General features: G+C 33.0%; 1 protein-coding gene across 1 annotated transcript in view; it reads left to right on the top strand.

Moving 5' to 3' along the window:
* The first annotated feature begins 1,007 nt into the window (after positions 1–1,007).
* LOC126887402 (zinc finger protein 420-like) overlaps positions 1,008–24,805 on the top strand; it is a 35,196-nt gene continuing 11,398 nt past the window's right edge. The window contains exons 1-2 of the mRNA XM_050654909.1: positions 1,008–1,244; positions 14,552–14,677. Coding sequence (XP_050510866.1) covers positions 1,109–1,244; positions 14,552–14,677 — 262 coding nt within the window. The 5' untranslated portion in view covers positions 1,008–1,108. The remainder of the gene's footprint in view (positions 1,245–14,551; positions 14,678–24,805) is intronic.

Genomic DNA, 24,805 nt, shown 5'->3' on the forward strand with positions numbered 1-24,805 from the left:
CCAACTTGTCAAATCTGACAGATGTTAAGTAATTAAATAAGTCATCGAGGACTGGACCTATTGCTTTTTATTATGTTTAATCATTCAATTATAAGTGGATTTTTTAAGATTAACTTAACCCTCTCTCTGTTTATTAAATTCATTAGATACGGTTTTTTGTTATTAATGATAATAAAAATAATACCTATCTATAAACTTGATATAATTTTAAATGTTATTTTTTTTTATTTAGATTTAGTGCAATTCCATTATCTGTAATGGCAACAACGAAGTGATTCACGAACCATTGTGTCAAGTTTGAACACAGGTTTACATTGGGAAAAAAAAGTGTACCAGTTTTTTATGCCGGGAAGTGTACGATCAATATGAATATAAATGTACGATAATTTCTGAATTATTTGAAATGCATAAACAATTGATCGAAAAAAAACCTTTTTTTGCTTATTTTATAAATACATATATTTACTTTAATTTATAAAAAATGTTAATAACATAACTGTTATTTATTATCCTAACAAAGATTTTTATTTTGAACAAAGATGAGGATTTGTATTGGGACTGAGGTAGACCTGTGGTAAATTTTTCTAAAAAGTCTACAACAGGAAAAAATATGCAGTTTTATTTTGTTATAAATAAATTTATTCATTATAACAAAACTAAAGCATCCTTGATATTTAAGTATTGCGTCTGTTAGGCGGCTCATTCCAGTTACTTTGGATTAAAAAAAATGAAGAAAATGCTATAAAAGTCGAGAAAATACATTTTTTTAACGTATACGTAAATACTCATTCATATTCATCATATTATGATGATGAAGGTAGTTTTTAAATACTCATACCTGAAGTATCACTTTTTTGCAATGCGATAGCAAAACAAGTAAAAAATAAAATCTACCGAAATTTGACGATTTCTACCGAAAAATTAAGGGCAGTTGGTTGTACGATAAAATCATTTAAATAACGATAATTTCTGCAGCATTTTCGTTTTGATCATCTGGCAACACTGGATCTGACTGACGGCTGGCTTGTGACAGAAGGGTGGTTGGTTTAAAATGGTTATAAAATAAAATAAAAATTCATTGTTTGCGATAGTTTTATATTATTTAGCTATGGAATTTAAAGTTGAAATTAAGAAAGAGTTTCTTGAATATAACCAAAAAGATCTAGAGAGCCCGCTAAACACATCCATAGATCTGGAAAACTTCAAAAATGAACTTGAACTAGAAGATAACTCCGCCAACTCAGGTAAGCTAAGTAAATTAGTAGTAACAAAGAATATTATACTCTCTCTCTACTCTAAATCTATATACTCTGGTAGTACAGTACCTAACGGTAAAATATTGCAAAACCTCTAACTTTTAAAGAATCCCTTGGTTTGACATGAAATTTGGCATACACATTGAAATGGTAAAGTAAAACCTGTGGTATAATGTTTTAATCAACATAAAATTGTACATAACGCTAACAAAATGAGTTTGAGAATAACTAGGCAGTGACACTAACTTATGTCAAACACTAGCAGAATAAAGTTGTCTACACTATTTAAAGTTACAGCCAATGCAATACTAGTAGGTTAATATCACATCATTCTCCCACACTATAGTCTTCCAAATACCGTGGTATATGATGAACTCTTTCAGATCTTCTAGGAGCTCCTGAAGGTGTTGTTGAACTTCGTCGAGAACACTCTGGGGGTTCTGCAACATGTAATGGAGCCGGTGGAGGGGGAGATATAGATATATCTACCTGGGGCTGCATGTTTTGTGTGGTGTAGATGAGGATTCATTGAGGCTCGAATGTAACTCATGTAGGCCCTCTACCAACACTGGTTCTTGATCTGGTATCTCTAGTATTTCTCCCTCACAAAGTATGTCTTTCAGTTTAACAAAAGAGTATTCAGGATTTGCTTCTATTACCTCTACTTCTTCTACGATAGGGAGATACTTGCTTTTCCAATCGAACGTTTTCATCAAGAAATGCCCTGATTCTGCTAGCCACGACAGTATTGTATTCCCATTTGGAGATCTACGTGTGTGCACGAACATTCTTTCATGTGGCATACAGTTATTTGTGGTACATAACAATGACCGAATGGAATGCAGAACATTTGGTAGATATTGTTCCCAAGTCTCAGTAGGTGCTTCATATGATTCACAGGGCAGTTAGATAGCTTTCCAGACAGTAGAATTCAACTTCTCCACTTGACCATTTCCTTGAGGATTATAAGCAGTAGTTCTACTTGTAGCGATTCCTCTGGAGTTGAGAAACTCTTTGACTTCAGCTGATAGAAATTGAGTCCCTCTATTCGAATGGATATATGCAGGCGTTCCGTTCCAAACATCATGAAAAAGTTATTTAAATTCTTGATTACCGTTTCCTCACTAATGTCACTACATTGAAAAAGCAAATGGGAATCTGGAATACTCATCTATTACTGTAAGAATATAACAATTATTGGTATTTGAAGGCACTGGTCCTTTAAAATCGACACTAAGGCATTCGAAGGGAGATGTGGCTTTTATGAGCTTCGGAAGAGGTCCCTCATTCTTAAAGTACCTAGGCTTGATTTTAGCACATACTTGACAGTCACGAGTCATATTCTTAACTTCATCGAGAGAGAAAGGTAAATTCTTTGATTTTATCCAGTGAAACATACGTGTTTCTCCTGGATGACAAACTGCTGTGTGAAGTGACTTGAGTTTTGATGCACCTGCCGTCGTGGTAGTAGTGCAAGAGCAGGTGCGTGATAAAGCATCTGCTGCTAGGTTGTCTTTTCCTGGTCGATACACAATGTCATATTTATAAGGTGTCAATTCAAGTCGCCATCTTTGTACTTTTTCATTTTTAATTTTGCTGGAATGCTTCGTGTTGAACATAAATGTTACAGACCTTTGATCAGTGATGACTGTGAAAGGCTTTCCTATAAGAAAATGATGCTACTTCTTTAGAGATTCAACGATAGTGTACACTTCTTTCTTCACAGCAGAATGGTTCAGCTCGCTAGAGTTAAATGATCTTGAAGAAAGCAATGGGTCTGGAATCCTGACTCAAGGTAGCAGCAATTGAGTGTTCTGAAGCATCGGTTTCAACAACAAATGGCATATTTTCATTGATAGCATGAACAGACAACTTTGCAACTATAGATTTTAGATTTTCAAAACATGATAAAAAGCATCTTTGCTTAAAGGAAAATTGTTGACATGAGCTAATGTGTGGACCTTTTCGGAAAAGTTGGGAATCCATTTTGAATAATGAGCAAACATACCCAATACCCTTCTGAGACATACAGTGTCATTCGGTGGATACATTTTTAATAAGGGTTGGCTTAATGATATGGTTTGGGCCTATAGTATAACCAAGTAAGTTTATTACTGTTTGATTAAATTTGCTCTTCGTTTTGTTTAGAGTCAAGACGTATTTGTCTGTGGCTTTCAGAGAGTTCTCAAGATTTTTGTCATGTTCTACTTTTGTCTTGCCACAAACAGTTATGTCATCAAGGTAGGTATATGTCCCTTCAATATTTTCTGTGCGTATGAGGCAGTTGATTGTTCTTTGGAAACTGGCTACACCATTGGTAATACCAAACGGAATATGTCGAAATTGGTACAGTTTACCAGCGGCTTCAAAGGCTGTGTACAGCTTTTCATGTGAAAGGATTGGGACCTGATGGTATGCACTTTGAAAATCTAGTGCACTAAAGATAGTGAATTGCGACACTTTGGAAACCATTTCCTCGATATTTGGTAGTGGATAGGCATCAAGTTGTGTGAATCGATTAACTGTCTGAGAATAATAATCAATGACAAGGCGCTTCTTGTGAGTTTCGTTTTTGGTGATAAGGACTTGCGCTCTCTAAGGGGATTGACTTTCTTCAATAATGTCATCGCTTAAAAGCTTCTTCACCTCATTTTTAATAAAAATCTGATCTTCAGCACTGTACCTGCATGATTTTACTGCGATTGGTTTACAATTTGAATTCAGGTTACAAAACAAAGGAACTGTAGGAAACGACGCTACATACTTTGAATACTTCTTTAGATCCTCCAAATTCAAACTCTAGACTCGAGTGGTTAGATAGAACATCATGACCAATTATTAGATCAGCACAGATGCAGTCGGAAAAATGAAAGAATACCCATGAACGATTACATCAATCACTTATTTTGTACTTGCTGTCTTTTTCTATAACAAACATTTGTTATTTATCGAAAAAGAGAGCAAATACAAAATAAGTGATTGATGTGATCGCTCACTGGTATTCTTTCATTTTTCCGACTGTATTTTTAACTATAAGTAAATTAATGTTGTCGTAGGAGGGGTCACCAATTTTAATATTTTGACATGTTACACCTTTAATTTGAGAGGAATGCGATAATGAGGCCATAGAAACAGTCTGCATACATGGCTTCCTATGGAGTTTGTACATGTTAGCAAAGTCTTCATTAACAAAACTGACAGAGCTACCTGTATCTATAAGGGCATCAGCACGAAGGCCTTTTATAAAAGCAGGCACGATAGCTTTCTTCAATGAAGCAGGAGTAGCAGCAAGAATGCAGGCTTTACAGTTGTCGTAGCCTTCAGATACATTGGTAGATGCACTAGTGCTCTTGGAGCAACAAACCTTTGCAAAGTGCCCCTTTTTATTACAGGATCTACAGATGGATTCGCGAACAGGACAGTTCCCTTGGATGTATTGGCCCACCGCAGAAAAAACATTTGTGTCCTGACCTAGAAGAGTTAGCAGTAGAGTTAGTAGCAGCTGTCACAGTGACAAGTTCAGAATTCGTTGGAGACCTCTGTGACTCAAATTGCTAGTTACCAGGTAGAACACTGAGTGTTGGATTTTGACTTGCATAAACCTGAGAGTTGATTTCTGCAATTTCCATTGAAATAGCTATATTATAAGTTTCTTCCAAAGCTAATGTCAGACTCTCTAATAATCGTGATCGTATATTTGTGGACGTCATTCCAGCTATAAAAGCTCCACTGATCGTATCATTTTTATTAATATCAGCATCTACAGCAGTAAAATTGCACTCCTTAGCTAACTGTTTTAAAGATTGTTTATTTATTTATTTATTTATTCACGGGCAAGCCCTATTCAGATATAAATGTTACACTGTTTTAAATTATCATAATATAACATAACAAAGTGGTTTGAGAAAAAATAATTCTATGAGTAGTACAGTTACAAAAAAGTAAAAAGAATAAGATAACATGTAGATCAGTACAATTACAAACAAAATATAACACATAAATCAATTCAGAAATTTTCCAAGGTATAACGGTTTTCAGTTATCTAATACATACAGGTCATGTAACACTAATCACAATACAAAAGCTCTGGCCAAAAGTATTAAAAAGTTAAAAAGTTAGGGAAGAAATATGATTTTTAAAGCGGGAAACTGATATATTAAAAATTTCGAGGTTATTTAAAGGATTTGTTGTAAGTGTCACAATCGCTTATCAAGGTATATACTCGTGGCGAAATATGATTTATTAACAGTTTTAGCTTAATATTGTTAATATCTAGGAGTGGTCCAGCAGAAACAGCAGGGGTGACAACCTGGGCAGCCAAAAAGTTCATAAAAGTTCTTTTTCAATGGTCCCATTCCTTTGCTGTTGATTGCAGAGATGGATCCCTTCGAACCTCTCGGGTCTTAGATACTTCTCCATTATGTTGATTAAATTGAAATGATAAAGTAAAACCTGTAGTATAAGGTTTTAATCAACATAAAATTGTACATAACGCTAACAAAATGAGTTTAAGAATAACTTGGCAGTGACACTAACTTATGTCAAACACTAGCAGAATAAAGTTGTCTACACAATATTTAAAGTTACAGAAAATGCAATACAAGTTACAATACAAGTAGGTTAATATCACATCGCACATACCTAACAAGCCAAAAAGTGATATTGTGCCAATGTGTGCTTTTGCCCTGGGGGTGAGTTCAAACAAGCTACGCTCAAAATAAAGTTGGTCCCCGTTTTTTGTTAAAAAACTTAATCATTACCACTTCACAAGTTGCTGTACTGGTGTATGTATTGTTTATATGATCTGTAAGTTTCATCAGTTCAATGTCCTTATTTTTGAAAGGGCTGTAGTTGAAATGGCTTGAACGGGTCACTAATCACTAGTGTATGCAAATTTGGAAACACCAAATCTTAACCAATCTTTGTCTTACAGAAAAACAAAAAATCCAAGATATTCAGAAAAGCAAAGCAGACTTTTTTAACTGTTTGGGATTTTTGGTACCTATAATAATTTTTAAGTTATTTTGAGAAAAATATTTTTCTTTTTTTTTCAAAATTAAAAATTTTACTATAAAACCAATTTTTTTTTCAAAAATAAGCAAGTTGAATCGATGAAATTTACAGATCATATAAACACAACATAAGTAAAGCAACTTGTGAAGCGTTAATGATTAATTTCATTTAAATTGCTAATTAGGGGGTGATTTTCAAGATTTTTTTTGCAAAAACAAAAGGGACCAATTGTATTTTGAGCGTAACTTGCTTACATTTGATGCTAGAAATTTTTTATTTATAAAAACAAAAAAAAGGTTTTTTCAAACACTAAAAAAGTGTTAATGAGTTTTCTCGAAAAAGTGCTTCATTTTTTGGTTATTTCACGTTGAAATACTCTATTTGGAATTTGGCGAATATGAACTTAATTTTCATTAGCTATAACTCTGCTTCGACTAGGTCTAGAGACTTCATGCATACACCATTTTTTTTTTCACTTTTTACGGGCTATATTTTTTCTAAGGATGTTTTTTTCAATAAAATACTTAGTTTTTGAATTATTTGCGAAAAATCATCTAAAAACGTGTCTTTACTTTGTTGACTTCACTCAAAAATAACTCGAAAAGTATTGACTTAGTGAAAAACTCTATAGAGTAAAAGTTGCTTAAAATAATTAGTCAGTTTATCGAATTCCGGACTTATTTTGAATGTATGTTTTTTACCCCCGAGAAGGGGTGAAACTCACCCCCAGGGCAAAAGCGCACATCGGCACAATATCACTTTTTTCTTTGACATGTTAGCTATGTGTATGGCAAATTTCATGTCAATCCAGGCTGGCAGGCTGTTCTTTAAAAGTTACATCAAAAACCGTCAAAAATATACTCTAGTAAAAGTAGTGTTAAATAATATGATGTATTAAACTATTAAAAAAATGTAGATGCACTTTAACCCGTCCCTTATATTTTCTGTTTTCTCTTCCACTTGATTCAGGTATTTGTCCAAGTTTGTGGAAATCTAGCTTTATTGTTCCTATTCATAAATCAGGTGACAGAAGTAATATAGCTAACTACAGACCAATAATATAAGTATTCTTTCTTCTATTCCAAAAATTCTAGTGAATATAATATGCGACTCTATTAAAATACCTTTATGCAATGTACTAATTGAAGAGCAACATGGTTTTCTTTCAGGTAGATCCACTTCGACAAATCTTTTACTTTTCTCACAATACGAGTACATATCTGATTCTCTGTAAAGGAGACTACAGGTATAGTATTTTTACTACAAAAGCGATATTACGTAGGTCAAAATTTTTGACGTAAGAGAACTGTCAAAACATTAGAATGTGACTTTTCATTATTGCCATGTTTATTATAAACATTAGAATGTGACTTTTCATCAGTGGCGGCCCGTGAGGTAGTGCCATAGAGCCATGGCACTACCTTGCTAACTATGCAGAAACATATTTTTTATCTTAAAAACATTTTAATGCCTGTTTATTTTTTTTGTGAATATTTCTCTTTATTTTTATAAATTATATCAAATCTGGCAACTGTGTAGCGCAATGCAAATCTACCGACTCTGGCCACCCACAGCTGACCGGATAAAGGATGAAAATCATAAAAATCCCAGTGCCGAACGGCATAGTGGCTCGTGAGAAAAGAGAAAGATTGTATGAGCATCCTGTGTAAGTGACAGAGAGAGAGCGGTATTGCACTTTTAACATACGTTTAAATTGGAGTCTCCGTGCCAGGCTCGAAATCTCGAAAAGGAAGTTAGTGGATCTTAAGATACAATGTTTTAGATCTACATATTTCTAGTTTCTTTACGCGTTCGCTTGACGCTATTGTGTTTATTGTCTACTACTGTATTGTATATTTGTGTTTATACTCTACTATATTTTTTAATTTGTAATTATTAGTTAGTGCGTTGTGATCGTGGGTGTCGTAGGTATAAAAATAATATTTTGATTATTTTCTACGTTTAATTTATTTATTGACAATGAATCAAATTAGTATATTAAAAAACTCTTTTGGTGGTTTTTCGTTAGAAAAAAAACTACAAATTAAAGAACTCGGTCGGCCTTTACCCGATTTAAAAATTGAAAAACAAAGTGGAAATGGACAAAAACTTCGCTGTCGTAAGTTTAATAAAATTATTTATGATAAAAATAGCTGGTTGTGTGGTTGCGAACAAACTAATAAACTCTTCTGTTTTGTATGCGTTTTGTTTGAAGGTGACGAGACTTGGTCAAACAAAGGCACCGATGATCTTGTACATATATGGGAGAAATTGAAATCCCATGAAAAATCTAAAGTGCACATGAATAACGTTTTTAGCTTTTCAATGCTTGGTAAGTTAAATATAAAAACCCAATTAAATTCAGCTTATCGTGATACTCTATTTATATTTTATATCCTTTTTGACCATATCGTAAAACCGCCACAAAAAATTTAGGCAGCTGCCCGGATTCTGGCACTACCTTCCTAAAGTTATACGAGCCGCCACTGCTTTTCATTATTGCCATGTTTATTATAAACATGGCAATAATGAAAAGTCACATTCTAATGTTTTGACAGTTGTCTTACGTCAAAAATTTTGACCTACGTAATATCGCTTTTGTAGTAAAAATACTATAGATGCTATTTATACAGATTTCTCCAAAGCATTTGACATCGTGAATCATAAATTGTTGTGCAACAAGCTTGAAGCTATTGGATTTACAGGCAATCTGTATAACTGGCTGTGTAGTTACCTAACAGCAGAATACAATTTGTTAAGATTAAACACTTTCAATCTAGTGAAATTTCCGTAACATCTGGTGTTCCACAACGAAGCTACTTACGGGGCCTTTCCTTTTTAATATATTTGTTAATGACATTAAATCTCAAATTAACTCTAAATTTCTGCTATTTGTTGACGATTTAAAAATCTATAGAATTATCGAATCTGTGTCAGATTGTGAAAAACTTGATATTAATAAAATTATGGCATGGTGCAATTGGAACCAAATGAGCATTAATGTTGGAAAATGTCACTTTATTAGTTTCTGTAGAAGAATTGACAACCTCTTTTATAATTACAAATTAGCTGAAGAACCACTGAACGCTGTATCAATGGTGAGAGATCTAGCTGTTCAATCACATTCCAAACTAAATTTTTGTGCTCATTTTGATTATATGAATAACCAGGCATTTAAAATGTTAGGCTTCATTATCAGAACCTCTAGATGTCTGCATAACGTTAATTCAATCAGACTGATTTTCATTTCCCTAGTTGATCATTACACCCAATCTTGAAAAAGTTCAAAATAAATTCATTAGATATTTAAGTTTTAAATTACACAAACCTTTAAGTGACCATTCCTACCCAGAAATTAGAAATACATTAAACCTTCCTAAGCTATCTTCCAGACAGATTTATGCTGATGTTTGGTTTCTACATAAACTATTGAATTCAATAATGAACTGCAATGATCTACTGTCTCTAATTGATTTTAATGTTCCCTCTAGAGTTACTAGATTATCTCAAAATTTTGAAATTAAATTTCATCGCTGCAATTTTGGTAGGCATTCTCCACTTTTTTTATCTCCTTTGCGTAAAACAGTGACATTGTGTAAAAAAGTTTTTGTAATTTAGGTGATTTATATTATTTGTTATGTGCTTTATCTTATTTTATTATTTTTTTTATTTATTTATGCCTCAACCTCAAAGGGTCATTGGCGCAGTACAATTAAAAGGTTTACAATTTATTTAGTAGGTACATTTATAGAATACAAGTAGAGATTGCAATTGCTGGATCCAGCCAGCAATCCAGCTGGATCCAGCGCTTTTTGTTACATGCTGGATCCAGCAAAGCGTGCTGTATCCAGCAGCGCAGATCCGCAAACGTATCAAATTCTAATTAAGTTGATTAGCCTCTTTTTTCAAATACGTGAGTCGGTAGCTTGCCATTCTATCGCGCTAGCAGTAGCTCAGTATACTGGAAAGTTTCTACAGCCTAAAAGTTTGCACCGATTAAGCGTTGATAGTAATTGATTCTGCGATAATATTCTCTGCTGGCCACTGATCAATAATCGATGAGTTGATCGCCACTCTTAAACCGGTGAAACTGTCTGTAGAAGCTCTTTGAAGAAGAGAGTCCACTTTGATAACGGCCGACACAACCATGGAATTTGTCTTAGAAAAACTAAATAGCCAGGACTCTAGCCTCAGTGCCGATCCTTTGGAAGCATTACTCAACAGAATCGCGGAACGGCGCCCCTCTGAAGTTACAGGTACATTAGTATACATACTTACAAAATCCAAAAAATATGACGAAGGACTAAACAATCCTGGTTATTTCCCAGCCCGAAAAAGAATGCAATGCGACAAGAGATGAAAAATTTGTTGAGTCGTATAGATAAACAAGTGATTGTGGAACCAGTGCAAGAGGCCATATTGGAAGAAGACGGGCCAACTAATCCGGAGCCCGTGAATTTTAATTTTGAGCAAGAACTTGAGATTGAATTGAAACGAGAAAGAGAAAACTTTTATAACCAAAAAAAAAACTGGTTCTAAAATATTATGAAAAGATTTTGGAAAAGGAAATGGCCGTTTATGAGACAGAAGGAATGAAAGGCGATCATTTGTCCATGGTCTATGACTATCTGATGACCTTATAACCGACCAGCTTCGAGGCCGAAAGGGTCTTCTCCGCAACCGGCTGTATGTGCAGTTCTGTGCGAAATAGGTCTCAATTTCACAAATCTAAATAATTCATGTTTCTGTTGTTTAGAAATTTAGAATACAGACAAAAAACATTAAAATCGTTTTTTATTTTGATTTAGGCCAATCTTGCAAAAATCCAGCTGGATTGAAAATGCTGCTGGATTGCAATCCCTAAATACAAGTATGATGTCAAATTGTTCATATCAGTTCCGTCACTTAATATTGCTTGTAAGGTGTCTTGTAGTTTATATTGAAGTCTCTCCATGCAATAGAGAGGACACTCCAGTAAAATGTGGCGAACACTGAGCACAATATCACATACGTAGCACTGGGGTTTTACTTCACTCTCCAGCAGATGTTTATGGGTGATGGCGGTGTGGCCTATTCTCAAACGAGAGAGAATGGTTTGATGTAATTGCTTATTTACGGTTGATTTCCAAGGTACTATCGAATGTTTTACTTCTCGCAGTTTGGATGTTGATTGATTCCACTTCGTCTGCCAAGCATTGATTACTAAGTTCTTGATTACAGGTTTTACATCTAGATGTGGAATGCTTCTGATTTCTAGAGCTTCCGTGCTTAATACTGCTAGTTTTTCCAAGGATTCTACTTCTTCATTGCCAGCAATTCCGATATGTGATGGAATCCATACAAAGTTGACATTGATATTCATAGTTTGCAATTGGTGTAATGCTGATTTAATAAGTAGTAGACTTGGATGACGAGGATATAGGTCATTTAAGGCAGTTACAGAACTTATGGAATCCGTAATAATGACAGGATTTTCATATTATTTTCTAACACAAAATTTATTGCGTTGAGGATAGCGGTTAACTCGGCTGTGTAAATGGAAGTTAATTTCGGGAGTTTAATTAATATTTTAGTTTTATTGAACATAAATGCTGCTCCCACTCCCTCTATGGTTTTAGAGGCATCGGTATATATATAAGATTATGATTACTGTAGGTCTTGAGTTCTTGGAGGGCATATTGATATAATACTTTGGGATGGTTATCTGTTTTTTTTATGTATTGAGAGTTTGGTATTTATAGTTGAGATAGAAATAGTCCAGGGAGGAACCGTGTTGACAGTTGGTAAAAAATACGTATCTGGAAATTCGAATTCGAGTTCATTGAAGTTTATATTGACCCTTTCGTAAAAAGGAAGGTCAAGCCTAGAATGTCTTGTAAAAATATTCCTAAAACGGTCTGAATTTCATTTGTGACAGTGGCAAAAGATTTTTTCATATTTGTATTTGGTTAATTATGCTCCAGTTCTCGATCAGGAGCCCCAAGAGGCGGAAAACTATCAATTTTCAATTATTATTATTGTCATCGATAAATTTTAAAAGTCCGGTCCTGTCCCTTTGGTACCAGAAGTAATAGCAGGTAGGTATAAAAAGTTGTTGTTTTATATCCAAAATTGATTACTGTTTACGTGGATTTAGCGTAAATGTTTGTACTCACAGTTTTTGTACTTGCCGTAAGAACAATCACTTAGATTCACTCTATAGGTAAAACTAGAATTACTTTGTTGCTTTTTAACACTTAAAAACTAGTTTTATTGTGCAGCTTGTTTTAAGACTCGTTCGATTTCTCATTAGGAAGTCCTATTTTAATATTTATTTGTTTTTTCTATATGGCTGCATCTCCAATTTTTGTCATATTTACTATATTTTTAAACGCTTTTATTTAGTTCAATAGTTTGCGTCAAATCTTTAGACGTTAATTTGACTGCCTTTTCTTCAATGCAAATGAATGAAAATTTGCAGACATATGCATTCGCGGGAACAATACACGAATAGTCAATAACAATTTTTTTTTCATGTTTATTAATTGTTTAAATAAAAAAAACGATTTTATTGGAAAACGCTTAACTTCTCTTGTTTTTTACAATGTAAAAAACTTGAAACTTTTACGGATTGTATAGCTAATGATATGAACAATACATAATTTCACTTTTTACGTTAATTGTTTACGTTATGCTTCATTAATAAACAATAAAGTTTGAAATTTTTTGCTGATTCCGACTACTTTTCATGTTAGTACATCATATGTTTTATACATATTTTAATAAACATGACGATATATTTTAATGTTTAAGTGTAAGACTAAAAAGTAAAAAATAAAAAAGTATGAAAAAATTTTTTTTAAGAAACGCTTTTCTTTAGTTACGAATGACAAAAATTAAAAATATTATAAAAAAATCAACTAAAAAGCAAAAAATAAAAAGAATTGAAAAAATCTAACACATTCGTTAAAGAAAAGCGTGGGGCGAAAACCGTTTATTCGATGAACATGCGCCACGCTTTTCTTTGACGGATGTGTTAGATTTTTTAATTTTTTTTTTATTTTTTGCTTTTTAGTTGATTTTTTATATTTTTAATTTTAGTCACTCGTAACTAAAAAAAAACCGTTTTTTAAAAAAAAATTTTAATATTTTTTTATTATGTTTAATAGTCCTGTCGCCAGGGGGGGTACAACGGCCTTCTTAATTCAGATGGACTTACTCAAGTTTTTTTTATGTATTTTGGCCCGTAGAACACGAATTTTTTGGGTAACAGTTGATCCGGATGTCGATAAGATTGTTATAAACAAAGAAGTTGAGCAATTACATAACAGCGATTTCTCGCGTAACAAAACATTTTTTTGTATTTTTTGGGTCATTCTAACCAAAAAATGTTCCTACAAGTTTTTTCGTAGGATGCATAGTTTTCGAGATAAACGCGGTTGAACTTTCAAAAAATCGAAAAATTGCAATTTTTGAACCCGAATAACCTTTGAATAAAAAATAAAATAGCAATTCTGCTTACCGCCTTTAAAAGTTTGAGTTAAATTTGAGGTAAATATCTATTTTGAATATTTGCATTGTTAAAAATTTATTTTTTGATTGTTAAAAAAAGCTATAAACACATAGTGTTTCCCGTGCCTAATACATGCGTTTTAACGCATGCTACGTAGAAATAGCCCCGCTTGCACTTTTACCTCCTCTACCTACTCGTTCGATTTTAAATGAGAAATCATTGAAAACATCACTCAAGCACTAGGTTTTATAGCTTTGTTTAACAATAAAATAATAAATTTTTAGCAATACAAATAATTAAAACCGATATAATTTGACTTGAACTTTCAAATGCGGTAAGCAGAATTGCTATTTTATTTTTTAATCAAAAGTTATTCGGGTTCAAAAATTGCAATTTTTCGATTTTTTGAAAGTTCAACCGCATTTATCTCGAAAACTATGCATCCTACGAAAAACATTGTAGGAACATTTTTTGGTTAGAATGGCCCAAAAAATACAAAAAAAATGTTTTGTTTTGCGAGAAATCGCTGTTATGTGATTCCTCAACTTCTTGGTTTATAACAATCTTATCGACATCCGGATCAACTGTTACCCAAAAAATTCGTGTTCTACAGGTCAAAATACATAAAAAAAACTTGGGTAAGTCCATCTGAATACAGGAGGCCGTTGTACCCCCCTGGCGACAGGACTATAATGTATCACTAGATAATAATTGTAATATTTTATGTACATATAGATTTAATTGGGTGGTATCCCGTCAATAAATAAATAAAAGTATTTGTATTTATTAGAAATGGGACTAAAAGCTGAAATTAAGGAAGAGATTGCAGAGGGTTGTCAAGGATTTACGGAGAGTCAGCTATATACATCCCCAGATATTAAAGACTTGGTTAATAAAGCAGATGAATATAACTCAGGTGAGAGAGATTTTTGTTGTTTTTAACACATATACTGTCACTGACGCCAAAAGGCGTTTTGTGCTACTTGAATCAGGTGCCACTGAAAGCCTTTTGGTGTTTTGATATATTTAAAAAAGAAAATACATAAGCAGTATAAATTATTTGGTAGAAGGGATGATTATACCCTATTCCACGAACATACGACTGTTGTGGATTATCTCGACAACGAATATTTTACCGTGCAAATTATGAAGAACGAAAGTAAATTGCAAAATACATTGTTGTTTATTGGAACAATTATTAGAGCCATTTACTTTCGCACTTATTATGTTGCACACTAAAATATTCGTTGTCGCGAAAATCCAAGACAGTCGTATATTCGTGGAATAGCCATTACTTAAGATTTTCTCAGTTAAGATATGAATGTAAACAAGTCTCCTCTCAATGTTATAGTAACTACGAGGGTCGTTTTTTTTTTCAACCTCCGTTTGTCCATAAAAAATTCCCGTGAAGCGTTTCGCCATTGCGGTGCGCAGTCATCATCTCCCCCGCTACACTCTACATTAATCCCGACTTCCAGGCATCAGTCTGTACTGTGCTACACACGAAACAACATGGCCGCGACAATTAGTTCTCCCGCCAAGTGTGAATTACGCGCTGTCATTCGCTTTCATTTGACACACACAAGGATGTGTCAAGTGTACGGAGAAGGGTTTATGAGTGATGGAGTTGTGCGTGAATGGTGCCGAAAATTCAAAGAAGGACGAAATGATGTGGATGAGGAAGGGGGTCAAGGTCACAATTCTGTCGTTACAGATGAGCTTGTTCAACGTGTTGATGAAGCGGTGAGAAACAACCGTCGCTTCACTTTAACATCGTTGGCAATGGAATTTCCACAAGTTTAATTTGACACACACACTTGACACATCCTTGATGTGTCAAATGAAAGCGAATGACAGCGCGTAATACACACTTGGCGGGAGAACTAATTGTCGCGGCCATGTTGTTTCGTGTGTAGCACAGTACAGACTGATGCCTGGAAGTCGGGATTAATGTAGAGTGTAGCGGGGGAGATAAGCTGTCGCCCACTGCGCACCGCAATGGCGAAACGCTTCACGGGAATTTTTTATGGACAAACGTAGGTTGAAAAAAAAAACGACCCTCGTATTTGAATAATATTGAGAATGGGATTTTATCTAATCCTCGACATTTTTGGAAGTATATTAATAACAAACGTAAAAGTTATAAACTGCCATCTAGTATGTTCTTTTGTGATAGTACAGGTGATAATGCTCAAGACGTAGGTAATTTATTTGGTAATTTTTTCTCAACTACATATTCTAATTTTAAAACTAATCAGATCCCAATTTTTAACTATCAGCAGAGTGTAAATGTGAATAATTATAGTATTGATCTCTCTGACATAATTGATAGTGTTTTAAAGATGCCTTGGAAATTATCGCTTGGACTAGATTGTTTGCCAGCATATGTACTCAATCATTGCATTTTTACTCTTGTAAAACCTATCCACTACTTATTTAATTCCTCATTGAGTACTGACATCTTTCCTGATTTTTGGAAAACTAGTTATTTAACACCAATTTTAAAGTCTGGTAATAAAAATGATATTGATTATTTCATTCATAGGAGATTCTGACCAATAGAAAGCTACAAAAATGCAAATTAATTAATTTTTTAATGATTTTAACTTCCAATCGTATAGTAAGATATTTGATCACGTGTTTAATTCTGTCCAATCAGATTAAAATTATACTGAGAATTATCTACTGTAGAAAATTCCCGATAGAATTTTTTTGTTTACCAATTTCCTAGTTTTGACAACTGTCACATTTAAGAAAATATCCATAATATACGTATTAAAAAAATAATCTTACGAATATCAGACGACAGTAAGAATAAATAAGAAAATAATGCTTCATTTTCTACTCAAATTTGTTGTCATTGGGCAATAGCCACTCGAGCCCTGCGGGCTCTCGTGTCTATTGCCAGACAACAAATTTTCGAAAAACTGTCGCATTATTTTCAATTTATTCTCACTCTCTTGTGATATTATACCCGATAATTTTTGATAATATCCCGTCGTTAAGTATATTACGTCAGGTGCCCTTCGTTGCTACGAAAAAATGCATTCAGTGACATTAATGACAATTAATGTTTTAAAAATTATAAAAGTGATGACTTTCAATCGTCAAATATTTATAAAAACTGTGTGTTTAATGGTACTAATTTGTACTTACATAAATAAATTACAATAAAATTTTGGTTTTGAACAGTTTTATTCATGAAATAATCGCAACAAATTGCACACGATCTTTGAAATTAATATAGAATTTTTGCTCTCGTGACACTTTGACATAATTTAACATAATTTCACTCGCCTTCGGCTCGTGAAATTAAAACTGTCAAAGTGTCACTCGGGAAAAATTCAATAATTTCAGAGCTCTTGTGCAATTACTACTGAAAATTATCTGGCTGTTTATAACCAATCTGTATTTCCCAAACTATTTGAGTGTCTTGTAAATAACTTTTTAACTTGGAATTGTAAAGATTTACTTGATGTTCAACAACATGGCTTTTCTAAAGGTAAGTCTACATGCACGAACTTAATATTGTATACAAATTTTATTTCTAATTCAGTTGACCACAAGGGTCAGGTTGAGGCTATCTACACAGACTTCTCTAAAGCCTTTGATAGAATTAACCATGATCTGCTTATTGCTAAATTACAAGGCTATGGATTTGGAAGTAAAATACTTGAGTGGATCGGTAGTTATACAGGGTGTCCCGAAAAGATTGGTCATAAATTATGCCACAGATTTTGCGGTCAAAAATAGGTTGATTGAACCTCACTTACCTACACGAGTATAAAATAGTGCACACAAAAAAAGTTACAGCCCTTTGAAATTACAAAAAAAAATCGATTTTTTTTTGATATATCGAAAACTCTCAGAGATTTTTTATTGAAAATGGACATGTGGCATTTTCATGGCAGCAACATCTTAAAAAAAATTAAAGTGAAATTTGTGCACCCCATAAAAATTTTATGGGGGTTTTGTTCCTTTAAACCCCCCCAAACTTTTGTGTACGTTCCAATTAAATTATTATTGTGGCACCATTAGTTAAACACAATGTTTTTAAAACTTTTTTGCCTCCTAGTACTTTTTCGATAAGCCAGTGTTTATCGAGATATTTTGAATATTTGTCGAATCCACTACATATTTGTATATGGTTAAGTATGATTATAGAGACCTGTTAATAATCTGAAAATTTATTTATAATTTACATCGGAATGGGACGTTTCGATGCCGCCGGTTCATCGCCGGCCGTTTCGATGCCGCCGGTTCATCGCCAGTCCATTTCATCGCCGTCATATCTCGCATTTCCTAGAATTCCTAATTAATACTAAAAATAAATAATAATTGTAACTGTCGAAAATTCGAAAATATATCAGATAGCGATTAATTGACTGGCGATGAATCGGCCGGCATCGGCATCGAACTGGCGGCATCGAAACGGCGGCGATGAAACGTCCTAGACCCATTTACATTTTTAGGTATATTTTGAAAAAGAAGCTACATCTCGATAAAAGGTGACTTATGAAAAAAAGACTAAGGGCAAAAGTTTTAAAAACACTGTGTTTAACTAATGGTACCACAATAATAGTTTAATTGGAACGTACACAAATATTTGGGGGGTTTAAAGGAACAAAACCCCCATAAAAATTTTACGTAAATATATTGAAAAAGAAGCCGCATCTCGATAAAAGCTGGCTTATCGAAAAAATACTAAGAGGCAAAAAAGTTTTAAAAACGTGTTCAACTAATGGTACCCCAATAATGAATTAATTGGAACGTACACAAAAGTTTGGGGGGATTTAAGGGAACAAAATCCCCATAATTTTTTTACGGGGTAGACAAATTTCACTATAATTTTGTTTTAAAATGTTCCTGCCTTAAGAATGATACATGTCCATTTTCAATAAAAAATCTCTAATAGTTTTCGATATATTGAAAAAAATCGATTTTCATTTTGTAACTTCAAAGGGCTGTAACTTTTTTTATCAGCACATTTGTACTAAGGTAAGTTAGGTTCAATCGAACTATTTTTGACCCCAGAATGTGTGGTATAATTTATGACCAATCTTTTCGGGACACCCTGCATATCTGGTAGACGTCAGTATGGGCCAGGGGTCTCATATTGGGCCTCTCTTATTTAATATATTTGTTAATGATATATCCTCAGTCATTAAAAGTAGTAAATTTTTAATGTTTGCTGACGACCTTAAAATATTTCGAATAGTTAATAACCTAGTTGACGCCTTTTTGTTGCAGAAGGATATTAAAAGCTTAGCTAGTTGGTGTGAGGTTAACGACGTTCTACACCCTCGCCAAAGAATTAAGGATTTGCATGAAATTTTAGTATGTTATAGTTTACTTAAAAAAACTAATACTTAATTTTTTAAACATTGTTTTACCGTGCCGTTTAATTACTATTAAGGGTCAAAGTTAAGTTTTAACATGGGCTCTTATGGGAATTTTTAAAAAGTTAATAACTTGACCCAAATTTACGATTTTCAATTATTTGTGCTTAAATTAAAGGTTTTTTTGTAAGGAATAACATATTAAAAAATGAGGATTGTTTACCGTACCATTTATTTTTAATTTATTTATTATAATTAATTCCGTAATTTATTCCGTAATTTCCGTAATTTATTATAATTTATTTTTATAAAGTCTTCAATACGGAAACATATGATTTGAGTATTCTGCTATAAATGCATTGTTACCAACTTTCGCTTGCATATAAGTTTCCCCCTTTCCTCTGAGAGGCACACCCCGCAACGAAGGTGTAGAACGTCGTTAATATGCTATACTTAAATATAAAAAAATGTTTTAAAATTACTTTTGGAAGATTAAGAGAGTTTGTAAATTATGATTATTGTATAAATAATGTACCTTTAGAAGCACGTAATAACATTAAAGATTTAGGTATAAATTTTGATTCTAAATTAACTTTTAAATATCACATTAACGAAACTTCAGCTAAAGCTTTAAAAATGTTGGGATTTATTCTTAGAAACTGTAATCAGTTTTCAGTACAAACTTTAAAAATGTTATACTTTAGTTCGATCAGTTTTGGAATATGGTTCTCTCATTTGGCCTCGCTTCACATAATAGTGACATCTACAGTATCGAGAGAGTTCAAAATAAATTCTTGAGGGTATGTGCTTACAAAATTGGTTTTATTAGACAGCAATACACATATTATGATATACTTAATATCTCATCACTACATCATAGAAGGTGTCAAGCGGATTTATGTTTCCTTTTTAAGATTATAAATGGATATGTTCAAGATCCAGAGTTACTAAGTTTAATAAGTTTTAATGTTAGTACTAGAAAAACTCGTAACACTGAGATTTTCAACGTTCCATTCCACACTACAAATTATGGTCAAAATGAACCCATTACAAAAATTTTACGAACTTCCAATGAGCACAGCAATAGTTTAAAGTTATTTGGAATATCTACAACAACATTTAAGAAATCACTTGAGAGATTTTGAGCATTATTTAATACCTTAAGGCTGTTTTATAAGTTGAGGCACAATGCGATTTGAAATGGGCGTATCACTTACACTTCTACACTGCTTACGTCAGACCCACGTGACTCCCTACTTGAAATTGATTTGAAGTAAGGAGTGCGATCTACAATTCGATCTTTACTCAGTGGCGCCGGCGGACAAGTAGTTTAATGACAACAAAATGCAGTATTCTCCATTCAAATTAGTTTTGTCAGGAATACCTTTTTAGATTGATTATCGTAGATAATGTTTTAAAAAGAATTATCACATTTTTAATTTATAATATCTTAGCTAAATATAGTATTGAATAAAAATTTGTGAAACGTGACTGCAAAAAACATCATGGTGTTTATTTATAATAAATTTAAAACAACATAAATATATTATTATAAAAAAAATTACAATTTGTTGTCACAAACAAATAACCAATTTCGCAGTTATAGCTTGAAAATGATCTCAAGAAGTTATTTATTTGTTAGAGAAAACTGATATAAGCCTAGTAAAAATTAAACAAAAAATATTGTTATTTATCTATAAAAAATTGGTACCTGCCAAACCATCATAATAGTAAATGTATTTATCTGGCTAGTATTTCGAGGCGACGCGACGCGCTGTGAGAAAAAAGTCCTTTTAATGGAATATGTCGTATACAGTAGGAAAAATGAAAGAATACACATGAACGAACATATAAAACACGCTGAATTTTTCTGTCACCGTGTCACACAAAAAATTGTCCAGCGCAAGTACATCTAATAATTTTTATTACATGTACTTGCGCTGGGCAATTTTCTTTGTGACACGGTGACAGGAAAATACAGCGTGTTTTATATGTTCGTTCATGGGTATTCTTTCATTTTTCCGACTGTACATTATTTTAATATATTTATAAGTTGCAGTTACATAAGAAAAGTATCCAATTGATGAATAAAACACAAATCGTGGATAGTAGTATAATTTTCTGTCTTATTTTAAAACACCCTGTTTTGTATTTTATTAGAAGAAAGTAATCTGAAAATACTTTTGTTATTTAACTACTTAAAATACGTGGCACCATATTTTCAATAATAAAATTTTTTCAATTTTTGCAATATTTGCTTCCAAAATGCCGGCTCGGCTTTTATCTGTAATTAGAACATATTTAAATTAGTTTGTGTAGTCTAGTATTATGTGCAGGTATCAGTATTAAGTATATGATAAATAATGATACATAAATAATAATAATAGTAATCATAAAAATATTGTTTGAATATTTTAAAAATTCTGACATGAAAAAAAGTTTCTAATACGTTTATAAACTAATATAAATATGTACCTTATCAACAATGAAACCCATAATAGGTGTCCAAACAATAAAGTAGCAATATTTTTTCTGAGCTATTGCTAGCTGTCCTTGAACTTGATAAAAATAATTATCGGTGTGTTTTAATTTAATAGCTATTTGTATAACAAGGGAGGAAAGTCCTACTTTTCCTCCCGAGAATGAAGTTAACTACCCGACGCGTAGCGGAGGGCAGTAATCATTCAAGGGAGGAAAAGGCACTTTACTCCCATGTTATACATACGGTTTTTCCACCTTCCTCAAATAACAAGTCATTTTTTCATTTTTACTTAATTTATTTATGTAACTAACCAACAAAATTTATTAGAACTAAAACTAACAAGTAGGTACAATATAACTGTCAACTGTCAAATATAAGTCAAATTATTAATGTAAACATCGTTAAATCAGAATAACAATTTACTGCTTTTTACCATTCTGCAAAATACAGAGTGTTTTTAAATAAACGTTAAAATGTATAGATACTTACGTAGTAGAAAATAGATATTGTACAGGGCGTCTATAAGTTATATTTTATGAATGAAATACCATGACGTCACTTTTACTTTTCCTCCCTAGGGAGGAAAAGTACAACTTTGCTCCCTACAATCAGGTCCGAAAAGGTATACTTTCGGTAGAGGTAGGTGGTAAAAGTATTTTCTTAGTAGGTATGTAGTTTTTTTTTTAATTTGAAAGCTTATTCACTTACATTATTTACTTGACAGGTAACATTTATTCCACCGCACTGTATAAGTCAAGTTAAATAAAAGCTTTTAAAAACGGTAGTAAATACTCGTATATAAATAATAAATACTTACTGTAGTGCAATTCCTCTCCTTTTCCGTGGCCTAGGACGTTTACTGGGACTCATTTCTTATCTTGTCAACTTATATCACTAAACTAATGTAATACAGTGGAACCTCGATAAGTCGGATTAATCGGGACCACGGCCGATCCGGGTTATCGAAAATCCGGGTTAGCCGGAGAATATGATAAAAATTGATAAAATACGGTATACTTACAGATAAACTCCATTATAATTGCAAAAAAATTAAATACATATGCACAGTACATCTAAATTACGCACAGTTGTATACCGTATTGTTTATTTCTTGGTAAAAAAACTCAAAGTGAAAAAATGTTTATTTTTTCTGATGAAAATCTGTCCGGGTTAGCCGGACTTCCAGGTTATCGGAGGCCGACTTATCGGGGTTACACTGTACGTAATATGTACTTAAAAATACGCGTAAACTAAAGAACTTGTAACTTATACCACTAAACTAATAGCTATTTGTATAACAAGGGAGGAAAGTCCTACTTTTCCTCCCGAGAATGCAGTTTACTGCCCGACGCGTAGCGGAGGGCAGTAATCATTCAAGGGAGGAAAAGGCACTTTACTCCCATTAGTCCTGTCGCCAGGGGGGGTACAACGGCCTCGTTAATTCAGATGGACTTACTCAAGTTTTTTTTATGTATTTTGACCCGTAGAACACGAATTTTTTGGGTAACAGTTGATCCGGATGTCGATAAGATTGTTATAGACCAAGAACTTGAGGAATCAAATAACAGCGATTTTTGGCAAAACAAAACAATATTTTGTATTTTTTGGGCCATTTTAAGTAAAAAATATTTCTACAAGTTTTTTCGTAGGATGCACAGTTTTCGAGATAAACGCGGTTGAACTTTAAAAAAATCGAAAAATTGCAATTTTTGAACCCGAATAACTTTTGATTAAAAAATAAAATAGCAAGTCTGCTTACCGCATTTGAAAGTTTAAGTCAAATTATATCGGTTTTGATTATTTGCGTTGGTAAAAATTTATTTTTTTATTGTTTAACAAAGCTATAAACACGTAGGGTTTCCCGTGCTTTTACATGCGTTTTAACGCATGTAACGTAGAAATAGTCTTGATTGCACTAGTACCTATTCTACCTACTCGTTCGATTTTAAATGAGAAATCATAGAAACATCACTCACGCACTAGTTGTTTGTAGCTTTGTTTAACAATAACACAATAAATTTTTAGCAATGCAAATAATCAAAACCGACATAATTTGACTTGAACTTTCAAAGGCGCTAAGCAGAATTGCTATTTTATTTTTTAATCAAAAGTTATTCGGGTTTAAAAATTGCAGTTTTTCGATTTTTTGAAAGTTCAACCGCGTTTATCTCGAAAACTGTGCATCCTACTAAAAAACTTGTAGAAATATTTTTTGCTTAAAATGACCCAAAAAATACAAAATATTGTTTTGTTTTGCCAAAAATCGCTGTTATTTGATTCCTCAAGTTCTTGGTCTATAACAATCTTATCGACATCCGGATCAACTGTTACCCAAAAAATTCGGGTTCTACGGGTCAAAATACATAAAAAAAACTTGGGTAAGTCCATCTGAATTAACGAGGCCGTTGTACCCCCCCTGGCGACAGGACTACATGTTATACATATGGTTTTTCCACCTTCCTCAAATAACAAGTCATTTTTTCATTTTTACTTAATTTATTTATGTAACTAACCAACAAAATTTATTAGAACAAAAACTAACAAGTAGGTACAATGTAACTGTCAAATATAAGTCAAATTATTAATGTAAACATTGTTAAATCAAAATAACAATTTACTGTTTTTTACCATTCTGCAAAATACAAGGTTTTTATAAATAAACGTTAAAATGTATAGATACTTACGTAATAGAAAATAGATATTATACAGGGCGTCAATAAGTTGTATTTCATGAATGAAATACCATGGCGTCACTTTTACTTTTCCTCCCTAGGGAGGAAAAGTACAACTTTGCTCCCTACAATCAGGTCCGGAAAAGTATACTTTCGGTAGAGGTAGGTGGAAATAATATATTACTTAAAAATACCCGTAAACTAAAGAACTTTAATGTTTTCACAATAACTAAGAATACTGTAAACTGTAAACACTAAGCAAGTTGATGAAGAAAATACAAGAATGAATAACTGGAAATAGATTCTGATTCAAGCGAACTGACCGACTGACCGTACGTTCATGAGATTTGACGTCACGAAGGTGATAACGATGAAACTAAGCGCCAATGATGAGTAACGTTTCACTATTAGATTTCAGTATTTGAGTCCGTTGAGTCCGCGAGTCTTTACCCGTGCGTCATCATTTAAAGCATACGAAATAAGTCGGAAATCTATTTCACGCAACAACAACTGACAGAAAGTGGCTACCGTTCCGATTACGGGTTTTATTA

This window comes from Diabrotica virgifera, chromosome 6 (assembly GCF_917563875.1).
Source record: "Diabrotica virgifera virgifera chromosome 6, PGI_DIABVI_V3a".
In the NCBI taxonomy this organism is placed as follows: Eukaryota; Metazoa; Arthropoda; class Insecta; order Coleoptera; family Chrysomelidae; genus Diabrotica; species Diabrotica virgifera.